This window comes from Phallusia mammillata, chromosome 6, assembly GCF_965637545.1.
Source record: "Phallusia mammillata chromosome 6, kaPhaMamm4.hap1.1, whole genome shotgun sequence".
NCBI classification, from domain to species: Eukaryota; Metazoa; Chordata; class Ascidiacea; order Phlebobranchia; family Ascidiidae; genus Phallusia; species Phallusia mammillata.
This window is the reverse complement of record NC_137257.1, coordinates 5,379,011-5,402,408: the sequence shown is the minus strand read 5'-3', so window position 1 is coordinate 5,402,408 and position 23,398 is coordinate 5,379,011. Positions and strand designations below refer to the sequence as shown.

At 34.8% G+C, this 23,398-nt stretch overlaps 1 protein-coding gene across 1 annotated transcript; it reads right to left on the bottom strand.

The window, feature by feature from the left end:
* Positions 1–229: 229 nt before the first annotated feature.
* LOC145232092 (ribosomal protein S6 kinase alpha-3-like) lies at positions 230–22,095 on the bottom strand. Its single transcript, XM_080096604.1, has 17 exons — positions 21,926–22,095; positions 21,101–21,142; positions 20,306–20,444; positions 19,612–19,749; positions 18,653–18,839; positions 16,876–17,056; positions 14,298–14,368; positions 12,442–12,525; positions 11,645–11,817; positions 9,441–9,622; positions 8,554–8,679; positions 8,392–8,478; positions 6,886–7,047; positions 5,815–5,976; positions 4,808–5,002; positions 3,102–3,265; positions 230–2,282 (listed from the first exon to the last, which is right to left on the bottom strand). Exons 1-17 carry the CDS (start codon positions 21,992–21,994, stop codon positions 2,183–2,185), a joined length of 2,262 nt encoding a protein of 753 aa, XP_079952730.1. The 5' UTR covers positions 21,995–22,095; the 3' UTR covers positions 230–2,182.
* Positions 22,096–23,398: the final 1,303 nt, after the last annotated feature.

Here is a 23,398-nt window from a genome sequence, read left to right as displayed (position 1 = left end):
CCGGACACCAAGCACTTACCATATCGCAAGGTGTAGGCTAGAAAAATCTAATCTGGGATGTGATTCGAACTCACGACAGGAGTCTTTCCGGGACTCGCGCTCTACCAACTGAGCTACACAGGCTAAGCGGTGAACCCGTCGAAAGTCAAATCACAAGCACCATTGCTTTCCTCATATGCTGTACATATCAGTTTCGCAGCACACAAAGTAAATGCAGAAATACACAAACTCAGTGTGAAAGAAGGATTTTATTTGCTGCATATAATTAAATGCAATCTTCGTAATCTCTAAACACGCCTCTCGTCCCCTCGACCAATCAGCGATCTCCGCGAGGGGGTGTGTCGAAGGCGTGGCTCTATACAACTCAGAACAGATTGTTAGTGAACAGTAAGGGCACTTGAACAAGGCTTGCTGATGAAATAGAAATGTTTAAATTTTGTTTGAGGCCACCACAATGTACCGGGGCGTTTTGTAAAAGAGCGCCACTAAGCGGACACGATAGGAAATTATTTCTGCAGTTAGTCACACACGCGAGGGCGCTATACGCTATACAAGGAACAAATTATAAGCAGAGCGATACAAAAAATGTTTGGGCGAATAAACTGAGACAAGAACACGATTGGATTCAAAAACTTCAAGACAAATGACATTGTCGTATATATTCACTTACCTCATGAGACATTCGCGCAGTGTAAAGACACGACAAGGTAGATTTCGGCTACAAGGGCGCGAGTGCTTATAATGACCCAAAAGGAAGATATGAAAAAAAAACCTTGAGCACACAATGTATTGGGGTGCAAATTTTGATATCTAGGGTTTCACATATTTAAGCTAATCCGGCCCCAGGTGGGTTAAACGGGGAAATCCCGAAATGATGTCTGTAGAAACTGGATTGGGGAAAGCAGAAAAGTATGTACAAAATCGTTTGCCGAGACTTCTGCGAAAGGCGACCGACATAATCGTCAACGACACGTGCAAAGCAAGGCGTTACGTCATAACTAGTGACGTCATGACATACTAGAAAAAATAATTGGTCGCGTTCAAACGAAACTACCTTTGTTACATAACAAAGGGCCTAATGCAAAATCTTTGCAAATGTACTATGTGCAGAAAATACCCCCTAAACAAACATTTAAATCCCCTTTAATGCTAATTATTACTTTTACACAAAAATTAATAAATTGGCCAAAGTGAACATCATTTCAGGTTCACTCACTTTTACGTAACAATTCAAGGAACTTAACAACAAAAACGTATTCGTTCTGCGGACAACCTATTGCGTAGAAAACGGACATAAATCACTTGCGTCAGCACAAAAAAAATATGCATCAAATTATTAGAAGGCCGGTTGCTATGGGAACAAGAAAGGGCCCGTGATTGGTCAATGACATTTTTTCGTCCTTCAAACGTTAGAAAAGCGTTTGCGCATTACAAGAGATCGATTGCAAGCTAAAGCAACTAGTAACAGGGATATATATATAAACACACGCACAGACATTTATATAGAGCGCCCGATTTTATACAGGATAGACAAAGAACTAGTTAGAGCAAAATACAAAACACATTTGTAAGTGGCAATTTAGAATCAAGCTAGTTAGACTGGAATTAAGGCGGTTAGTGGTTTAAACCAAACCCTCTTAAGCTTTTACAGCAATGCCCATATTTAAATTTTACGTTTAAGTTTGTATAGCAAACGAAGTGTTACAAAATATCCGGAAGAGGGCGCTATACTTTAGTTTGAGAAGGCCTGGTTTAAATTGTTATGGTGCATGAAAAAACTGTAATGTTGTTTTGGGAAAAAACGCGTTAATATTTTGTGAAAAAACACAAATGTCTGCGAGTAAAACAGAACATAGTCGGAGCTCGCAGAAAACAAAAATACAAAACAAGCGTTCGGAAAAAAATTGTGATAAGGCCGCCGTTTGAGCAAGGCAAACCCCAGCATTTAAGACTGCAAAATCACGAATTTCAAACACAAATACAGTCGCTATAGCAACTGGACATATAGCGCATCCATTAAGGCATTTTAGTCGCACAGAATCTTCTACTATTGGTCGCAAATGACAAATGGCACTTTTTTCGCATCTTTGCAACGAGAGGAGAAGTCGTGTGTGGTATTGACAGCGTTACAGGACACGCTGTCAAAACTGCCGGTATTGACCTTGTGTCTGGACGGTGTCGTTTAAAGAGCGGTAGATGTGATTTTCTTGACCCCACGTCGTTGAGCAAGCAGAGATGTCCCGACAGGGTTTAGGTTGAGCGGCTTGTGAGAGCGCGCAGCACTATATAAATCAAGCAATTTTATTCAATTATATTCTCAAAAAAATAGACATATTTTTGGGCTCTTCAGTATGAACAGATTTGATGAAGTCTTCTATTGGGTTAGGACCTAACCGTTAGGCAAAACTGAAAGCGATGTATTTTTCCAAGCATCCACATTTTCAAATAAATACTCGTAACCAAGCTTGGGCTATTATGACGTCAGACACATGTGACGTAATTATTCTTTGAATTATTTTGTAAATTCTAATTTTTTTAAATTTATTTAAACTTGTTAAATTTATTTTTTCCCTTTACGAGTTCTAGCAATTCTTGGGCTACTATGACGTCAGACACACGTGACGTAACAAACTACTGCTCTCTGCTTTTATTGTGTGCATTGAAATATTGCTTATTTGAGCTTCATCAAACATTCGTTCTTATGCAAATATCTCTAGGTTTGGCGAGAAAGTGTTCAGTTATTCTGGCTTTAACATTTGTTCTGTAATTGATTAACAAATATCGACAGAAAACTATAATGTTTGGGCGAATTTTCGGATTTCAACCACAGTTGTAGAGTCGAAGTCGTTCTTTAATGTTGTTAAATCGATATCGAAATAATGAGATTTTTCGGGACTCTGACTTTTGGCCAAGTGTGTTAAAACAACAGTACTATATTGTGCAAAGGCAATATTAAGGCTTTGTTCTTGGTTGAAATCAGGTCGAGTAGGGGTCGAAAAGTTTTACCCGACATTATTTTAACGTAGAAAACAGCAAATTCATCCTTTAATTCTTATTCAAATAGAATCAGCTGAACTTTAGACAAAGTAAACCGCACTAACCTGAACATTGCGGACATAGCTCCCTTCACAAACTTGTAATCCTTGCTCTGGTTGAGATGAAACTCCGGAAGTTGATCCGGACGAGCGATGAAAGGATGCAGGAGGACTTGAGCAGAGGAGAGACGACGATTGGGATCAACGTGCAACATCCGACGGACTAGATCCTGAAAAAATGGAATTTTTAAGTTTCGAGGGCCTGTGAGTGAACCGCTGGGTTAACCGGGGTCAAAATTCACAGGTACTAACTTTAGGTGACTATCCGTCATATGTGTAAGTTTGAATAAGTTTAAAGCACCTTTCATTGACAAAAAAAAAACGAAGAAAAAAACGCCAAACACCCACGTAAGAAAGCACATAGAGGCATTTGAACTCTTAGTTTTTCTTGACTTATAGAATAAAAATGGTGGGGAGGATATTAAAATGTGTTTCAATAAAGCATTACTGCTAGAGCTTCTTTGCTCTGGTGACTAAAAATTTTACTGTTTACACAAAAATTCAATCATTACGTGTTTTCTTGCAGTAGCAAAGCTATAAAAACGATTTTTCTGTTATGTTTTTTCACTTTCGTTTAAGATGTAATCAAAGAAAAATATGTATTTTAGATGATAGTAAGTTGTACAACTTTCATCATTATGATAACAATTAGGGTATTTAAGGTGTGGGGGGATTTAGTACCTTGTTGGATGTGTATTGAAATAAAGTGTTGTATTAAGAAACAGAAAACAAATTGTTTTTTATTGTTGTTAGTGTAAACGTCATAAAGTCGTTTCTAAAAATGTAACCAAATATGGCTTGTAACAATTGGTCTATGTTTTTCATATAAACACTGTCATTTTATTCCATTTTTCACAAAAGGGAATTGAATCTACCTTCAATAATAGGCTAGCTGATAGAGTACATGCAGCTTTGTGGGGTTTTGCCGTTGGTAAAACAGCCTTTCATGTGTTATCAATTCAGACACAAAACAGACCTTTTCAAACCAAAGTAAAATATCTCCTAAAACCTTGGCGACACAATTTATTGCTGGTACCAGACTGAAAACCTCCCAAAAAACATAAAAAAAACTTGCATATCAATATGTAGTAAATACATTTTGATGGAGATGTTACTACAATTGCGGTTATTGTCAGGACAAAATGACATATGCTTTCTCAGACAGTTATTTTCAAATTAATCTGTTTTCAAAGTTCTTGTCAAAATATAGCACAGTTATTGATGATAAAATCCTTGTAAATTGATTCTGGAAATCTATTCCTGTTGTGTTACCATTCTTGTAACGATTTCCACCTTTCATATTATATAACACAAGTTTAAAAACTATTTATTTCCAGGCTAAAATCAGCTAGCTATCATACATTTTTGACAAGGGTCATTGAGAATAAAATTGTGCAATTAAATCTACCAAATTTTTATCGAGTAGGAACCTCATAAGTTATGTAAAACCATCATTGAAACCCCATGGATTAAATTTTTATCTAGGTTAATTTCAGTTGTGTTTATATATCGCACAATATTTGATGGGGGTTATTTAGTTGTAAGAATAAAATTGTGCAATGAAACCTACTAAATTTTAATCCAGTAGGACCAACATAAGTCATGTAAAAACCTCATTAAACCCAAAGGGTAAACTTAAATCCAGGGTGATTTCAAATATTTACTCAAAATTGTCAACCAAAATTGAAATACAGCATGAACTGTATCGTTACCTTGGCAATATCAGACACACTTTTCCAATTTCCTCCTGACATATTGAACTTGCCAGTTTCAATTCTCTTCAATATATCAGTTGGAGTATCATCAGGCCCATTAGCAAATGGTGTGTAGCCTGCCAACATTGTGTAAAGTAGAACACCTAAGCTCCACACGTCCACAGCTTCATCATATCCCTTCTTTTTCAGCACCTACACAAATTTGAATATTTTGTTAATTTACAAAAAAACTGTTTGTAGGTAATTATAAAAAATAAAGCAAACATGTCTAAAACAGTGATAAAAAAAAGTTGAAAGAAATGGATTAACAAAAATTAAGGCAGTGAAAAAAACTGTTTGAATAAAAAAATGTTTAAAACAGTGATTAAAAGCATTTACAGCAATGATTACAGCATTCAAAAGCAACGAATAAATATTGTTCAAACACAGTGATTAAAAAAGTTTCAAGCAAAACCAGTTAAAAGTTACAAATTAGTTTCTATGAACTACTCGAATAGGGGTATTTGCAAAAATTGTAAATAAATGAAAACAACAAATTTAAAGAATACAACATAAAACAAGAAAAGGAAACTCTATGTGAAAGGTGACAGCGGCTTTGACTTAAATTTACTAAAACATGTTCATCCATTTTTTTATAAAGTGAAAAAGAAAAAATTCAGTCATCCAATAAAAGCCACAGAAGACTGTCCATTAAAATTAATGATTCAAAAGCACAAAAGAGGCCCATTATGATATTTTAGGCACATGGTTTTCTTTAAAATTGCATACACACAGTGGTGGGATTCAGCCAGTTCACACCGTTTCACAGAACTGCCCCACCAAATTTTATGAGATCAGCGAACGAACCGGTTAGCATTACTGGTTACTGTCAATGGAGTTTTTGTAACAAAACCGGCTAAAAAATATGACTTTTGTGATAGAACCAGCTGACAAAAATTTGAATCCCACCACTGCATTCGTAGTAAAAACATTTTAGTACATTAAAGTATCCAATGTCAACTGACCTCTGGGGCTACAAAGTTTGCAGTGTAACACGGAGTCATCAGCAAACCATTGTCATGACGAAGTTGCTTGGCGAAACCAAAGTCACATACACGAATTGAGTCTGGGTTACCAGTTTCATCAGCATACAACACATTGCTGGGTTTCAAATCACGATGAACAACCTAAAGAATTTGTCAGAAAAAGTTTAATGAGTTTGTGGTGATTTTTTGCTAAATTAGTGAAAAAGGTTTCTCTACTATGTTACCAATGTAAATAGTTTTTCCAGCAGCTAAAATTATTTTGAAATACTATACACAGATCTGTTCATAAGTTTAGTGATGAATATAACAAACCAAATAAACATAAAAAGGAGCTACTTTATTTTCAACTGTTTTGGCAAATGCTAATGCACACCTTTTTGTCTGTTTTTTTTTACACGGCGCTTCTTTCACAACTTTTTATTATTCTTTTATGTGACCCGAGTGGTTATTAATGGGTGTAACTGATGGGGCCGCTTCATTTCACTAATGATGGCATGAGCATTTGCCGAAACGTAATATTCGTCAATATAATTATTCTATTCTTTTCTTGCTTGTCATACACATTTCAACTTCATAATCACTCACTTAGTTCATCCAATATAAGATTAGGCAAATTCTAGACAGGGTTCTATAGACATTAAGGATGTGCCAAGCCGAGCCAGAACCCAAGTAATCAGTAGCAAACATTGCTGTTGTTTATGCTCGGTGCTCAGCCGAGCAGCTGTACGAACTGACCCGAGCATTTAATTAGCATATTCATGCCCTGCTAACATACGAAACCAGTGTTCGAAATGTTATGCAAAAACAAAATTGACCATTAGATGGTGGATAAACACATACTTCTAAGGGATCTTTGAAAGCTACAAAACTGCACCACCCGTGCTCGACCAAATAGAACATTTGCTGTTTTAGGCCATCCCTAATAGACATGGTTTTATAAATGAAGTCTGCTAATATGAAAAGGTGGTAATTGACATATAACACACTTATAATTGTAAATTGCATGGCTTTTCGATTGTTTCATCTGAACAGATTTTCACTAAATCTTACCCCATTCTTGTGCAAATAATCAACCACTTTAGTGACTGTCTTCAGCACGGCACTTGCTTCCTTCTCAGTGAAAAATTTCTGACGAAGAATTTTGTCGAGAAGTTCGCCACCCTTCATCAGCTCAGTGACGAGAAAAACATGCTGACCATCATCAAATACATCCTACAAAGATATAAAAAAATTAGTTTGTGTTTCTAGCTGTTTGAAAACTGCAACAATAGAAAACCAAGTTGTTAACATGTTGTTACAGCTAAGGTACAAAAAACTAGGAGATGTTGCAGCCAACTGACTAAATGAGCGACACAGGCTTGATGGTATGTAGTCCGAACCTGTTTAAAACCAAAAAAATTGTCTGGATTTTGCGATTCCTGATTAACAGATGTCGATTAGTTCAAGCCTTACCGCATTACAAATCATGTGTACCTCAAGTTCTGTCTGAATTAGGCAAAGAGCCGGATTAATAAATTCTCTTTAACAGAGATTTATTGTACATGTGGGTAAATTGCTGGTTGGGTCCAGCCCTAAAGTGCTTTTTTCAAATCTGTAGAAGTATGAGTCACTTTAAAAAGGGGCCAAAAGGTAGGAATGTGTCCAAGGAAAGGGTCAACAGAGGTTAACAGGTACAGAAATGTGACACACCTTGGACTTTTTACATAAATAATTTAGCTCAGTGATTTGGTTACAAGAACAATAATTAGGTAACAAAACTACACACATAAAAAATTGATGAAAATAAAGGGAGAAATGGTGACACAATTTGAGTTTCATAACATAACAAACAACCTTTGCAGCAAGCAGTCGACCTGAAACCACGACCAAGCAACAACTAATCACTAGGAAGTATTTAGCTTTGCTGAACACCTAAATGTTGTTACTATGTGCCTGCAGGAAGCTATTTTTTCTGTTTAAATTATAATGTCAACAGATAATCTTCAGTGTCCAATCTATACAAATCAAAATCTTTATTTTCACTTTTTTGGAGGTATGTTGCGGAAAGACAATTCACAGGAAAGTTTTAACCGTGTTACCATTTCAAATTCACAAAATTCGGTGTTTTATAATCGTAATTGGCAAACTGTTATTGTCACGGTCCAAAATATATTTCTGCAATACCTGGAGGCCCACACAATAGAAGTACACTGAAGATGTAATTTTTATTTAGCTTTATAGACATAAAACATGTTTCTTTTTTTGGCAATCATCAATTAGATCTTGGTTAAAACAGTCTTAACAACATGTACTGATAAAGTTGCACTGTTTGTTCAAATACATTCCTTTATTACCAAACAATCCATTTTTGTGTCCAATAAAGCAATTATTTCAAATTTTTTAGATTCCAACTGTGACCATGGCGCAAAATGAGCATTGAGTACTTTTACTCTACACAGAGATCTTGTTGCGGCCAAAAAGGGAAAGTGCTAAAAATACGCCAGGGCCCACAAATGTGCTGCAGCCCATAGTATGCTGACCATTGCTCTAATGTAAAATCCAGTTTTGTTTTCTCACCTTTAATGTGATGATATTGGGATGTTGACCGTAGCGAAGAAGAATCTGGACTTCCTCCTCACAATCTCTCTTGTTCTTGAAAATGATCTGCAAATAAGGTTAGGAAATCCGTTAATTGGAACCGATGGCATTTTCATTTGAGTCGGTTGCGAAAATACTAACCTTGACTGCATATTCCTTCTTGGTGGCTTTGTGGATGCATCTCTTGCACACAGAATAAGATCCTATTCCAATTTCCTCCTTTTCCTCATATTCATCAAAGAAGCTCTTTGGGGATGAAGCCAAAGTCTGAAGATAATACACAAAACCTATCAGTCTGTTTAATTGCAAATGTCATTTAATTGAATGGGAATTGTGAATCCCAGGAATATTATTTGTTAAAAATAGTCTGGTTAATTGTATATCTCTGTTAATTGCATAAAAACCATTAATGCTAAATGAGCTTCCTCTCCATTTTGGACTTAACATAGTAGGGGAAAACACTTGGCTAAGTGGGGCCAAAACTTGGGAGGATTACCACTGGATAAGTACCTATCCTGTGTAAACAAAAATTGGACCAATTATTTTTTACTAAACATGTGAAACAACAACATGTAATCCAGAGAAAATATGGACAAAGGCAATATGTGTCCTCTTTAGGAAAGGGGACCAATAATGGTTCACCTAATGTGCAGATACAGTAAACCTTCATTAATCCGGACCAGTTTGGACCAAAAAAAGTGTCCGGATTCGAAGATTTGGATTAACTGATGTCAATTAGTTGAAGCCTTACCACATTACAAATCATTTGTACCTTAAGTTTTGTCCAAATTATGCAAAGATCTGAATTAAGCAATGTTGATTAGTTAAATTAGTTAAAGCCTTACCACATTACAAATCATTTGTACCTAAAGTTTGGTCCGAGTTAGGCGAAGATTCGAATTAACTGAATCCGGTTTAAACAAGGTTTACTGTATATGATATCAATATTACTGTAAAGATAATAGTTGTGACAATTAAAAATATATTTTTGTGTACAAATAGGTTTGTTTATACTCGCAGTTGCATACCCTGTTAGTGAGCAGAGCAGTGCCGCTATAATCACGTTGATCTGTGTTTGCAGCGTTCTTCTGGGCTTCATCTTCAGTGATTGCCCCCTTTGCTATCTTTTCCTGGTCTATGCTCGGAGCCACAAATGAAAAACCTCGGAACAACTGTTGAGCGGCAGCACTAGCTGGAACTCCGGGTGAGTCTGGTAAACGAAAATTGTAAATGTTTACCACTATTAGAATTTTCAAAAAACGGTTGAGGTTAAATGTATGCTAAATGCATGAAGATGCTAAGAAATACTGATCTGTTTCTTAACCAGTGGGATGGGATCTTAGCCCTCAACTTATCTAACAATCAGATTTTTTTAAATGGTTGATTGAAAACAAATTTTTGAAAAGTTTTTTTCTTTTACAGACAAAGAACAACTAAAATAGTAATAATGCATATTCATGGGGCACAAGAAGCCACAAAACAAAATGTTTAGAAGCATTTGGGTCTTCTAAAAGTTTGGGAGCAATAAGAGCAGTAGGCGATGGTCTGTTATCTTGTACAAGTCATTTTTTATACAACATAAATATTTTTTTATAAGGCAGACACAATGGATAGTTTTGTTCAAATTCATTCACATTAGGTTAGTAACTTCCCTGATTAAAGCATTTACCCTTGTAAGTAATTTGATGACTGGACAAAACACAGAGAATAATAGAACTGTTTTATACGAATAAAAACAGTTTTACAGCACATTTAGTCAAACACCTAAATGTTGCAAGCAATCAACACCAAATTTCCACTCTTAATTCCCTTTCCAGGCAATCAGCTTTAAAATAGCAAAAACCAATGGAATAATGCAGCTGCATTTACACAGAAATAATTGAACAAATAGCAACAATCGAACACCAATTTTCAACCATCTGCTCAAAGCAATCATTCAGCCCTTGTCCTAATCAATCCAAATAAACATCACGCTATAGGTTTAAATGATTGGTTATGGAAGGCATGTTCACTTTAAGATGCCTGCTTGAGCAAATACTCAATACTCTCACCTTATTGGTACACAATAATCTATATTGAGCATAAACTGGTTTGCAGCCACAGTGTGAAGGGTTGCTTACAGTAGTCGTCAATATACAGGTACTTTGTGTGTATGACCAGACAAATGAAAATCTGTGCCCTGCTTGTACTGGTGTGTTGCCAAATTGTGCACATCTAAAGTTGCTCACATTGGTCCTTAGTGTACTTAGGTGGCTTATGTGTATGCCTGTAAACCTCTAAATCAGGGGTGGGCAACCTGTGGGCCTCATGCGGCCCTTCATTAAAGGTTGTGCGGCCCGCAGAGACACTTGGATTTCAAAAGTACTGGCAAACGAGTCCAATTATTACATATTTTTGAGCTGATTAATGCGTCTGGTGCTAGTTTTCTGCGATCTGGCAAAATGTGCCTAGAATCAAATACGAATTATACTTGTAGTTAAGCATATTTGGTAAGAAACAAAGCAAAATCACTTTGTGTTATGCACATGTGCGGCCCGCGATCCAATTTTGACATTTATAATTGGCCCTACAGTAACCAAGGTTGCCCACCCCTGCTCTAAATATATGCTGTGCATAAACTGATGCGTGTTCATCTACAGTTGCTCACAGTGGTCCTTAGTGAACTTAGGTAGCTTGGCTGTATGCCTAAGCACATAAAAATTCATACTGTACATAAACTGGTGTATGACCACAGCATATACATCCGAACTTGCTTCCAGTGGTACTAAGTGTACTTAGGGAGCTTGTATGTATGACAAGACACATGAAAATCTATACTGTGCATAATCTACATGTGTGACTACAGCATATACATCCAATGTTGCTCAAAGTATTCTTCGGTGTATCCTTGTGTGTATGTTTAGACACATCAAAATATATATTATGCATAAACGAGTGTGTGAACACAGTGTGCACAACATACGTTGCTCATAGTGGTCTTTGCTGTACTTGGGGAGCTTGTGGGTATGACCAGACTCATCTATGCTGCTCATAAACTGGTGTGTGGCCACAATGTACAAATATTATATACGCTAAAGTACAAATATTATGTGGGCACATAAACATTCATACGCAATAACTAGTTTAAGGCCACAGTGGACACATCTAATGTTGCTAACACTGGTCCTCAGTGTACCCAAGTAGTTTAAGACTTGAAACAGAAGATGACATTGTATAAAAGGCATATTTTTACCCCTTGGTGTTCTTGAAGTGAATTCTGTGTCAAAATAAGTTGCGTCTTCAGCGCGAGTTGTGGCAGGTTTAAATGGTGGAGGGAGATCTTTACGAAGCAATTTGTTCCAATCGATTCCAGCAAAGAAGGAATGACGTTTTATCTCTTCTACTCCATCTGTTCCACTGCCAAGTCTAATCAACCCAAACATGATTAATGCTAAGATAAAAAAATGTGACCCAAAATCAAATTGACACCATTAGGGATTTAATTAAAACTTTTTTAGGTGTACATTTTGACTGAAACAAATTTGTTTTTGTTGTAACAGAACTCACAAACACTTTGTGTAAATTATCAGATTATGTTTTGCATTTTAAGCATATTATGTGATTTGCACCAATTATAAATGCAGTCTCCATAATGATGCAAGTCCGAGGGAGGTTTTAGAATTAAATTTACATTTAAATAGTTCTTGTCCAATGCCAAAGTACAATTACAATTTTCATTTTCAAAATTGTAACGCTTTTTGTTTTGGTAGTAACATCCCAGTTTAAATGTATAGGGCAATGCCGTCCATTGTTATTTTTTAAGAAAAATAAATTTAAATGAGGTTTTCGCTGCGTGCAAATTGTGTGATTTTTTGGGATATAACCGCTTTGCATTTTAAGCACGATTTACAATTTGCACTAGATATAAATAAACATGTGCACCAAAATAATGCAAGAATTTTTCGGGACTTAAATTTACATTAAAATTTTGGCTGCTTTTCTGATGCCAAAGTACAATCAAAATCTTTCTTTTTAAACAACCATACATACCTGTTCGCCGGGTTCCTCTTAAAGAGAGTTCTGAGAAGGCTTTGGGCTTCAGGGCTCAAAAATTGTGGCATCCCAAGTTTTGCTCTGTCATAAAAAGATATTTTCATTTTTACAACCACATAATAAGTATTTCAGTTAAGGCTTGCTTTTTAGGCACTTAGTTGCAATAAAACATTGACTGTATTAAAAAAGGGCCAAAAAATGGCACCAAACTTCGACCATCATAAAAACTATTTTTCAACTTTGTCATGTCAACATAAGAAAAACAAGCAGAAATTTACTTTTTGTGTTCACACTCCTGAAAAAAAATAACTTCATTTCCTATAGCAACAAGGTATATTTGGAACACTATATACGGATCTGTTCATAAGTTTAATGGTGAAAATAGTGGCAACAAACAGACATAAAAAGAGTCATGCATTATTTTTTAAACGTTTCGGCAAATGCTCATGCCATCATAAGTGGTATGAAGGGCCACATCAATTGCACCTGTTTATATCCACTTTAGTCACATGAAGGAATGATAAAAAGGTGTAAAACTAGAGCGTCGCATAAAAACGAACAAGGTATATATATATAAGAAAAACAAAACCACCAAGTGTACCAGCTTGTAAAATAAGAGGCAAATTGACTCAAGAATGTTGAGTAAAATCTTTATACACAACTTGTGGTCAAGGCACTAGAAATTCAGGTGCTACATGGAAACTCATTAATAAAACATGTTTTTTTCTCCCGCAACAGGAAATGCAGGAAATAGTTTCACTTTAGAAAACAGATTTCAATTTTTAAAAGCATTTCAATGGCAAGGAGGGGTGTGTTGCTTTTAAAAACCATTTATGCAATTTACAGATTTAGAGGAATAATTGGCAAACATTATAGGATGGCTTTAAACGCGTATTTCCACTGGTGGTATTTATTCTAACTTATAGTTCACCACTCCCATACATGAATCTCCTCTTAGTATATCCACCGAAAATTTCTGTTTGTGGTGTTAATGGAAAGATGAATAAAACATATAAACATAGTGACTATATATTTAACAAAGCTTTATGTCAAAAATTGGTAGACAAGAACAAACATAAAAAGGTGCCTCAAAGTTCTATTTGGAGTTACGTAACATATGCAAAAACAAAACTATGAAAACATTCTCAAACTTTGCAACTGTTGGCATTAAAACTTAAAAAAAAATGTAACAGAAATGGTATAGAAGCTTCAAGCCAATAAATGAAAAGCTGCAGACTATTAGGTCTTATCAGTGTAACAAAAACAGCAGACAGATTTGGCTAGTATATGTTCATTAAGATGAATTTAAACATAGAACCAACCAAGATTTAGACTGGCAGTTAGGAATAATTAAAGCAGTCTGATTTGACAGGCTAACAAATGAATGGTTGATTATCCTTTAATCAACTACAGATCAGGGTGATTGAAAATGTGCAGCCTTGCATTTTATCGAATGCCATAAAACAGGGGTGCACAACCTTTCGCAATTGATGGTCTGACACACATGGCTACTAGGCTGGTAATTCTTTTCCAGTTCCACAAAATGTGTTTAGAGCAGTTTAAAAATCAAATTTTTTAGCAAAAAAGTTTTATTGACGTCACAGCCGCCAGTATATATATTTTATTTTAATATACATGTTTACGACCGCACAAACTTTTCTCTGTGGCCGCATGTGGCCGCATGTGGCCGTACAGCCGCAGGTTGTGCACCCCTGCCATAGAATAACCTTACTTCCTAAAAATGTCAAGATACTATGACTAACAATGGTTTTTTTGTTTATATTGATGACACAGCATGATTGAGAAATTTTAAAGATTTATAATGGTATAACATCATCATTAAAAATACTCACTTAAGAATTTGAGTCATGGTATCTTTTCTGTCCCTTCCTTGAAAGGGTAACTGCCCTGTCAACATTTCATACTGAAAAATAAAAATAAATGGGTCAATATTTTGGTCAAAACAAGTGGTAAAGCAGAATTTGAGGTGTAGGTTAGGTTTAGACATAACAATATGTGTAATATAAATGAGGAAATCCTGTAAGAAAACATAGTAATACCCGATTTTTATTTGAACACACTCATTTACTATCGTTTATTTTTCATCATAAACTAACTAAGTCTGTGTTGTTGGACTTCTACACATTTTCACAGGTATATCTACATTTTTGTCATACATATTTATAGTTATTAGACAAGTAAAGACCATAGTTGTAGTTACTACAACACCCCAAAAAACGTATTACCGGAATATGTGAAAAATACATTTTATTAAGCCAGTGGTTCCCAACCTTTTTATGAATTCCTTCCTTAACAATTTAAAACATTTTTATTCCTCCCCAATATACTACATAGTACTAAACCATGCAAAAATCATTTAAATTGGGTCTTTTATCAACTTAACAGGTTATATTTCCAGAACATAAGTGTCTATTTACAAACCACATTTACAAATCAAAGTAAATTTCTTCCCTTAACTTTTAAAATTCGCTTGGGAACCACTGCTTTAAACCAGGGGTGTGCAACCTTTTGTCACTGTGGGGCCAAATACGATTGCCAAAATTAGATCGCGGGCCGCACCTTTATATAACACAAGGTAACTTTGTTTTGTTGCATACCAAATATGCTTAACTAGAAGTAAAATTTGATTCTAGCCACAAATTGCCAGATCGCAGAAAAATAGCACCGGGCGCATTAATCTGCTCAAAATTATATAATTGGACTCGTTTGTCAGGACATTTACAATTCAAGCGTCTCTGCGGGCCGCACAACCTTTACTCAAGGGCCGCATTTGGCCCGCGGGCCGCAGGTTGCACACCCCTGCTTTAAACCATTGACTTGAATTTTATGTAACTTAACCGACAAAACAACCAGTAGACACATGTAATATTTAAATTATGTTGACCAAAATGAGTTCAAATTGAACACAAAGTATGGAGTGAAAATGTCAAAATAAAAACTCCCACAGTTATTTCCGAACAGTTTAAAACTTTACCAAATCTGTTGTATTTACTACCAGTGCATGTGTGTTTTCCCCAGACACAGCTAATAAAGCAAGGCAGACAAGTGATTCATCGTAGCGCAGTCAAATTAAAGGCAAGTTAATTACATGTCAATTAGGTTCACAAAAAGAGCACAGCAAATCTAATCTTACAAAATGTCGCCTAATCTCAACATACACTCTTTATGGGGCATACAATGAAATTGGCAATTAGGACAGCCTTTGTACATCCTGTTTGAGGGTAATCCCCCCTTTTTGAGGGCGTCTTTGAATAGAAATATTTGTTATGCGATACCAACGTCTGCCCTGACTTTTATTATTTGCTACTGTACAAACTGAGACTTGTGAATAAGGGACATGGTATTTGACGACTTGCTGACAAACCAACTTCCGTTTGGGAGAATGTGGAGGGAAAGTCAGAAACTTATTACAATAACAGCCCATGTAAAAAAAATAGCTAATGAAATTTATTGAATTTTGTTACGTATACAATTCAGGTACTAGCATAAGCTTTATAAGTTGTAGTTAAAAACAGAGACAAACTACTAAATTTTTAAGAAAGGATTGCAAATTTATCCCCAATTAAAAACAAAAGTTATTTCTTCCAAAATACAACCAAAATGCCACAATATTGGTAATTGTTTTTTTTTTGAATAAATTTGTTGTAGATATCTTTATTCTTACAAAAATCTGAAATAATTTGTAGCATGTTAAATCCACATGGGTAAACACAATTCTATTTTTAGTGCATTATGTTTCACATTATGTAATTTTTGCATAACGTTTGCTTTGCAGCATACAGAAAAAGGAATCACAACGTCTATTGTTATGTTAAATTTGTGTTCAAATTTACTGTTTCACAAGGAATACTATATTAACTAATATTGCGAAAGGTGTGTATGAATGATAGCATGACCATATTCTTGTTAAATGTTTTTAAATTTGCGTTTGTCACTTTCATTGTCAAGTTTTAACATATTTGCATTATTTTAGAAAAGATCATATTATCAACACTGCTATGCCATTTGTAACATAAAAAAAACAGACGCACAGGCAGTCGCCAAAATCGAAATTGATTTAAAATGTACTCTGTCAACAGTCTAATTAAAAGTTTCTCGACCTGCGGTCATTGGGTCGCACTTTTAAAAAGTTCACGCAGTCAGCGTCGAAAAATTTATCAGAAATCCAAATATTGAACAACTCCGCCCGCCCTGCTTTTTAAACATAACAAAAGTACACACTAATCTATTGTTAATCGTGCACTGTACTACGCGCATTCAGTGTCTTTTGCCCTGACGAGACGACCTGTATAGGATGTCAAAACATCGGAAAAAAATACAATTGCCAGAAGAGCTCTATAAACTTGATATTATGCCTGGGAGCAACAGATTTTCTTAAACAACACAACTTTTAATGCTGCAAAAACTCACCATGAGAACACCAAATGACCACCAATCCGCCGAATGATCGTGGCCCCGGCGGTTGACAACTTCCGGTGCCATATATTCCACTGTTCCGCAGAATGAAAATGCTTTTTCGGAGCCATCAAGTGCTTCTTTACTCAACCCAAAGTCAGTGAGAGCGATGTGGCCATCGACGTCCAATAGGATGCTGCAGTAAAAAAAACTTGTTAATTTATTAAATTAGTAGCACCTAGAAATATCTTGTACTTCAAACTTTAAAACAGAATTATAAAGCTCTTCTCAAAATCTTACCATTTTTCATGAACCAGGACAAACGACTATTGTTTTTTAAAAAAAACACTATCACATAGAAGTACATATGCCCCAAAAATTGAAGATTAAATGGCTTGAATTGTTTTAACTTGTATCTATGAATCTCTGGAACATTTTTTGGGGTAATGCCCCATAGAAATCTTCGTTTATTACATAAATTAGAAAAGTTAAGAAGACTAAAAAAACAGCAGCACTTAAGCCATAGAGAATATACAAAGTATGGTGATACGGCTAATATGGCATTTTTTATGTTTTTATTTGCTTATTGAACTAAGTCAACAGCAAACTGCATCTAGCTGGCAGTAGAATATCTTTGTTACAGTTTGATTGAGTTTGTTAATAAAATTTGGCATTAAAGGTGAAAAATTCAGTAGTGTTGTTTTGCATGCTAATTTATTGACTCTTCAAAACGGGCTTCTCAAATTAAACAGAAATTATTGGAAGGCAGTAAAAAATAGACAAATTAAAAACTGGTTGATAAGGTTAACTTTGTTTATGTATTGTAGCAGTGAGTGAAAGTTAATCGTTCAAGAAAAAAGTTTTTAATCAGGCATAACATCCACTGTATGACAACTTCCTGCAAGTAATATAGAACGTCCCAGTCATACCACAGCTTGCAAAAACAGGCCATTATAATCTATGTGTGTGGAGGCCAGAAATCTAATACAACCAACGCATGACATGCTTATTTGAGCCCACTTGCATACAAATATGTTGCGTACATAGCATATTACGTATTTTACTAAATATGACTCATACCTAAACATAACATTCAGATTATTGTATAAGGTCTATAAACTTTTTTAAAAGATAGCTTGGTATAGTAAGATTTTTCTGGCTTTTCTTGTACAATACAAAACCACAAATTACATACAACACAAGGCCTAAACTATTAATAATTTTACAATTTTCCTTTTAGCAGTAAGCATAATGTGTCTTGCCAACCTGTTAAACACAGAAAAAAGTCCTACAGTGTAGCAGTCACTGTGACAAAACAATTGTTTTTTGTTACTGACGAGGCCAATTCAGGTACAACAAAGTACATTTTAAGAAAAATTGTTGACTAAATTTAAAACCAAATCATGGCTACACTATAGCAACTAGTTAAAAAGCTATTTCCATTAGTTACGTCGAGATATAACCAGGAGGTTTTAGAAAGACATGATACAATTTTGTAGTGAAAGTAGATGACAGAAACTAGTATATCTTACAATAATCTTAAATACTCTTGGTTATTTGTGTAAACAAATTACTTTAGAGTGCAGTAAACCTTGGTTAATCAGGATCTTTGCCTAATTTAGGCAAAACTGGAGGTACTAAGGATTTTTAAAGTGGTAAGGCTTAAACTAATCGACATCAGTTAATCCATATCTTTGACTAACCTGGCCAAATGTTTTGGTTCAAACGGGTCCAGATTACCCAAGGTTTACTGTATTACAATATGTTTCAAAATATCAAAACAAAGCATTACTTTTCAGGTTTTAAATCTCTGTAAATGATTCCAAGTGAGTGCAAATGGTCGAGAGCCAGAGCCAGCTCGGCAAGATAAAACTTGACGTCGTCCTCAGTGAACATTAGCTCTTTCGACAAACGAGTAAAGAGATCGCCACCACGGAGAAATGCAAGCACCATGTAAAGATTACCATCTGTCTGGAATGCTGAAAAAAGACACCAAAGAAACAGATAAGGTTTGGGAAACTCACTTTTTAAGGTAATTTTGTTGTTGCATTGGCAAGTGTTAAACAACTTGATATAATGCCAAAATTCAATAATGTACATGAAATCGGTTAAACTGGATTTGATTAATCCAGATCTTCGCCCAATTTAGATAAAACTCAAGGTACAAATGATTTGTAATGTGGTAAGGCTTTAAATAATTGACTTTTAATTAGGATCTTGGCCAAATCCTTACAAATTTTTTGTCTAAAATGGGTCCAGATTAACCAAGGTTTACTATACGTAATATTTCAGATGAAACATTTTACTATAAAATTGTAATGGGGTTGTTCAAGCCATAACATCTAGGTTTGGTTTTGAATTTTGATCGAAGCAGCAGTAAGTTGCTTTTGTGCAATATCTTTTATTTTTAAATCCAAAAAATTGTCATAAAATAAAATTCTTTTTTTTTGCCAGAAGCGTTTTTGTCAGAAGTTTTGGAAACATTAGCACAAAGATTCAAAAATCATACATGTTTCGGGAAACAATTATATTTCATAACACAAACTTAAATGTACGGAAAATACAAATGTACATGTCTACATAGGTATGTTGAGGTTTAAATATTTCCCGGAAAAATCGGGGCCTCTGGCACACATTTGGCCAGACAACAATAACAGACAAAAGGGGTGCGCTTCAATTTACTTGTGCAATAATAACATTTTCCCCTTGAACAAACACAATCTGGCCAATAACATATCATGACTGACGTACCATAGTACACCTTGACAATGAAAGGATGGTTGACGTCGACGAGAATGTTTCGTTCCATCTTCGTTCGAACCCGATCACGAACCTTCAGTTTAGCTTTTTTTAAAACCTTCATCGCATAGAGCTGGTTGCGATCTTGACCTAATTTGACAAAAAAAGTTAAAACTGTACAACCGCTTGGTGTGAAATTGAATTTGTACTACTATACAAAATTTTGTTTAAGTCTTATGATGAATATAATGAACTAAATAGATGTTAAAAGTGATATTCTACATGTGTCAAATATACTAATTTTGAAAATACCTCTAAAAAATGATGCCATTAGTATGCATAACTTATACATTTTGTAATAGCGAAATATATATATATCTTTAAAACCAAAGGGTGAACGACTAAGTGGTTTTTCTGACATTACACCTTTTTTTGTTAAATAGATTTTTAATTTTTAGGCGCTAAATTACTCTATATTGTTTAATAAATGACTACTCTGTGTTCTTTACTGTTTGACTTTAAAAATTTTAAATTTTTGAAGCTGACCAAAGAGATACAAGTACAAGCTTTACTCTGAAAGTGTTTTAGTTAAATGGTGGGTTAAAGAGCGTCTAAAATTGTTTCTAGGTCAGCAAAAAGTGCACTGCACATGAACATGAGAAAGACTTCTGTTGTACTGCTAGTCCATATTTCTACAACAACGCACCTGTTATTTTGCGAACTAAAAAGACTTTGCCAAACGATCCTTGACCAAGTACTTTCAGAAGTTCAAACTGGTTTGGGTCAGCCTTTTCACAACCTTTCATTGTGTGCTCTTTGATTTCGATTTCCCTCATTGGTTCATCCTGAAAAATGACAAAATACACATATTTACTATGAAGTATTTTGCTGCCTTGAGATAGATATAGACAGTGGTGGGATTCAGCTGGTTCGCACCGGTTCTATGGAACCGTCCCACAAAATTTTATGAGATCAGCGAACCGCTTAGCATTACTGGTTACTGTCATTAGACTTTTGTAAAAGAACCGGCTGAAAAAAATGACTTTTGTGATAGAACCAGCTGACAAAAAAAAATGAATCCCACCACTGGATATAGACAAAAGTCGAAATGTCGTTTAAAACAGCAACAACATGTTTGCACAAATATGAACATCAACTAGGGTAAATTTACATTACAAATCTTCCATTTTACACAGTTACCATTCTTTTATACATATAGTGAAGCATGACCTTTAAACTACAATTTTCTGTTTCTTTGTCGTACAATCACCCAGCGATCGATTTTTTAACAACGTAGGAGCTTTTTAGTGTTAAAAAGGTACAAAAATACTAGTTATCGGCCTACTTAACTTCAAATATTCTGTAGCAATCTATCTTTAAACTACAATATATTCTATAACATTGTCCTTCAAGTTCATTGATACACTTTCTCTAAAAAAATCCAGCAAATTTGAAATATCTGGTGCAATAGTTATAATGATTAAAGTATTTTATTTGTTACCTTTATCTCAGGAACACTGTCAACGGCCATGTCATCTTCATGCTACAAAACAAAAATACTTGCATATGGTTTATGTTGCAAATTTACTCAACAACATACAATCTACAAATGAGTAACCCTGATTTATATGCATAAAAATTACTTATATTGCTTATATTCTTATATTTTACTTATATTTACTTACATTTTTACTTAAAAATTACTTATATTCTTATATTTTACTTATATTTACTTACATTTTTACTTAAAAATTACTTATATTCTTATATTTTACTTATATTTACTTACATTTTTACTTAAAAATTACGTATATTCTTATATTGCCCAAACACCCATTCAAACATAACACACAAACGTTGATGGACAATTATATGCAAGCTGTTTTATGTCATTGTTTTTTTTCCCGAAAAACAGCCTGTTACGAAACACAGTTTATGTAAGCCCTATTAATATATTAAAAGCATTTAATTCAATTTAATTCTTTTATTTGTCACGCATTAGAGAAAAGTACATTGCAACAATAAACGGAAAATTCGCGATTGCATAACGGAATCATTGCAAGGCCAAACATTGGCCATCGAGTCAGTGACCCGTTGTTATCAATCTCGGAACAAAGGAAAGTGGCAGTATTAAATGCTGATGTTGAAGGAACAGCAAAACGCAAAAATACAATAGCAGCAATGAACATGGATGACACCGTAAAAAAAAGAAATAACATTGCTGAAAAACTAGAACAGTGATTACATGAATCGTTGTTAATGGTGATTGCGAGGTTTGAGGGCAAATTGAAAAAAACACACATAATTTAGCGAATTACATGCCTACCTCTTCTGTCAAGGGCTGAGTATTGGCTTGGTTGACAAACAACCCGTTTGCAAAGGGTGCAAGCGGCATTTCGTTGTTGAAACTTCACTACTTTATAAATGTACCCAAAATTACCTAGATTCTGATTTTCCTATGAAACAATACCCTGTGAACCAAATAATATACTTACCGCATTTGTCAAAAACTAATGTTTTTTTAGAATCTCTAGCTAATGACTACAAAATAGTCTAATGAAATACGAAAACTGCCTGTAAACTTATTTATAGTCAGTACACACATTTTATTCTGTATACACTACTGTTTCAAAAGTCATTTTGTAGCAATGGTGACAATAACAATGTCAAAAAAGATTGGCAATAGCTTTTTACCAATTAGTAACTGTATTTTTAACAGGGGATCGACTTTCTTTGATGAATATTTACATACTACACTTAACAAACATGCAGGCATGCACCCTGCGCATGACATCCGATAACCTAAGATTAAGAGGAATTGACCCACATCAGACTTATGACTTTCATGTTAACCTTGTTTGAAAAAGTTTCCATGACTCACCAGTCTATTTGACAAACCCTGATTCACCCCACACTGTGCACTGGCCAAGTAAAGTCATATTTGAATGAAATAATGTTAGAGTTTGAATTGTGATCACTTTATGTTGTAAAAATTATGTTAATCTTTTTTTAAATTGGTAATTAACATAAAATTTGGGACTGATGATGGCTATTTAATAGTATAAAAGATTTTGAACATTTATATGCTGTAAACCTCAGACCAAAAAATCCTGATTGGACTAAAAAAATGTCCGTATTGGGCTAAGATTTGGATTCATCAATGTCGATTAATTAAAGCCTTACCACAGTACAAATCATTTTTACCTCAAGATTTGTCTTAATTATTAACCGAATCCAGCTTAACAGAGGTTTACAGAATGTTCAAAAACAAAAACGTTTTTTTTTTATTCACAACAAAAACCTGCACTATCATTTCTCACCACAAAAGGCAATACTTTACACAATAGACATGCCCGTTTGGTACAGCTTTCAGATGGACAAAGCCTTCAAATGCCCAATTGCCTCAGTGTGTTTCCGTTACAAGTTTACATCATACAAAAGGTGCTCTTATGGCATATGACATCACACTTCTTATGTATATTTCAGTGGAATTTGATACTGTACATAACTACACTAACATACACACATGGCCAAAAGTAGTTTTAAAGGCATTTAAAGCAAACATATTTAATTTCTTCTGTTGCAAACAGCAAATGTTGGTTACACCAACCGGCTTACAATGCAAATGACATTTTTTTTGAGACAATGTCACAACTCATTTTTTTCAATTTTAACAACCACTCAAACTAAAATAGATAAATTGTTATGCAACTAACATAAAATGACTATCATATTTTATAACCCAGAGGACAGTTACATTTTGGCCTACTAAACATTAGCTACTTTTAAATGAGTAATA

What these genes read in the sequence shown, in the direction of transcription:
- LOC145232092 (XM_080096604.1), bottom strand. Translation starts at nt 21,994, where the DNA reads ATGCCGCTTGCACCCTTTGCAAACGGGTTGTTTGTCAACCAAGCCAAT. An exon ending in CTGCTCTGCTCACTAACAGG is followed by an intron (nt 8,680 to 9,440) that starts GTATGCAACTGC and finishes TATTATCTTCAG; the next exon opens with ACTTTGGCTTCATCCCCAAA. An exon ending in CCAATATCATCACATTAAAG is followed by an intron (nt 7,048 to 8,391) that starts GTGAGAAAACAA and finishes ATATCTTTGTAG; the next exon opens with GATGTATTTGATGATGGTCA.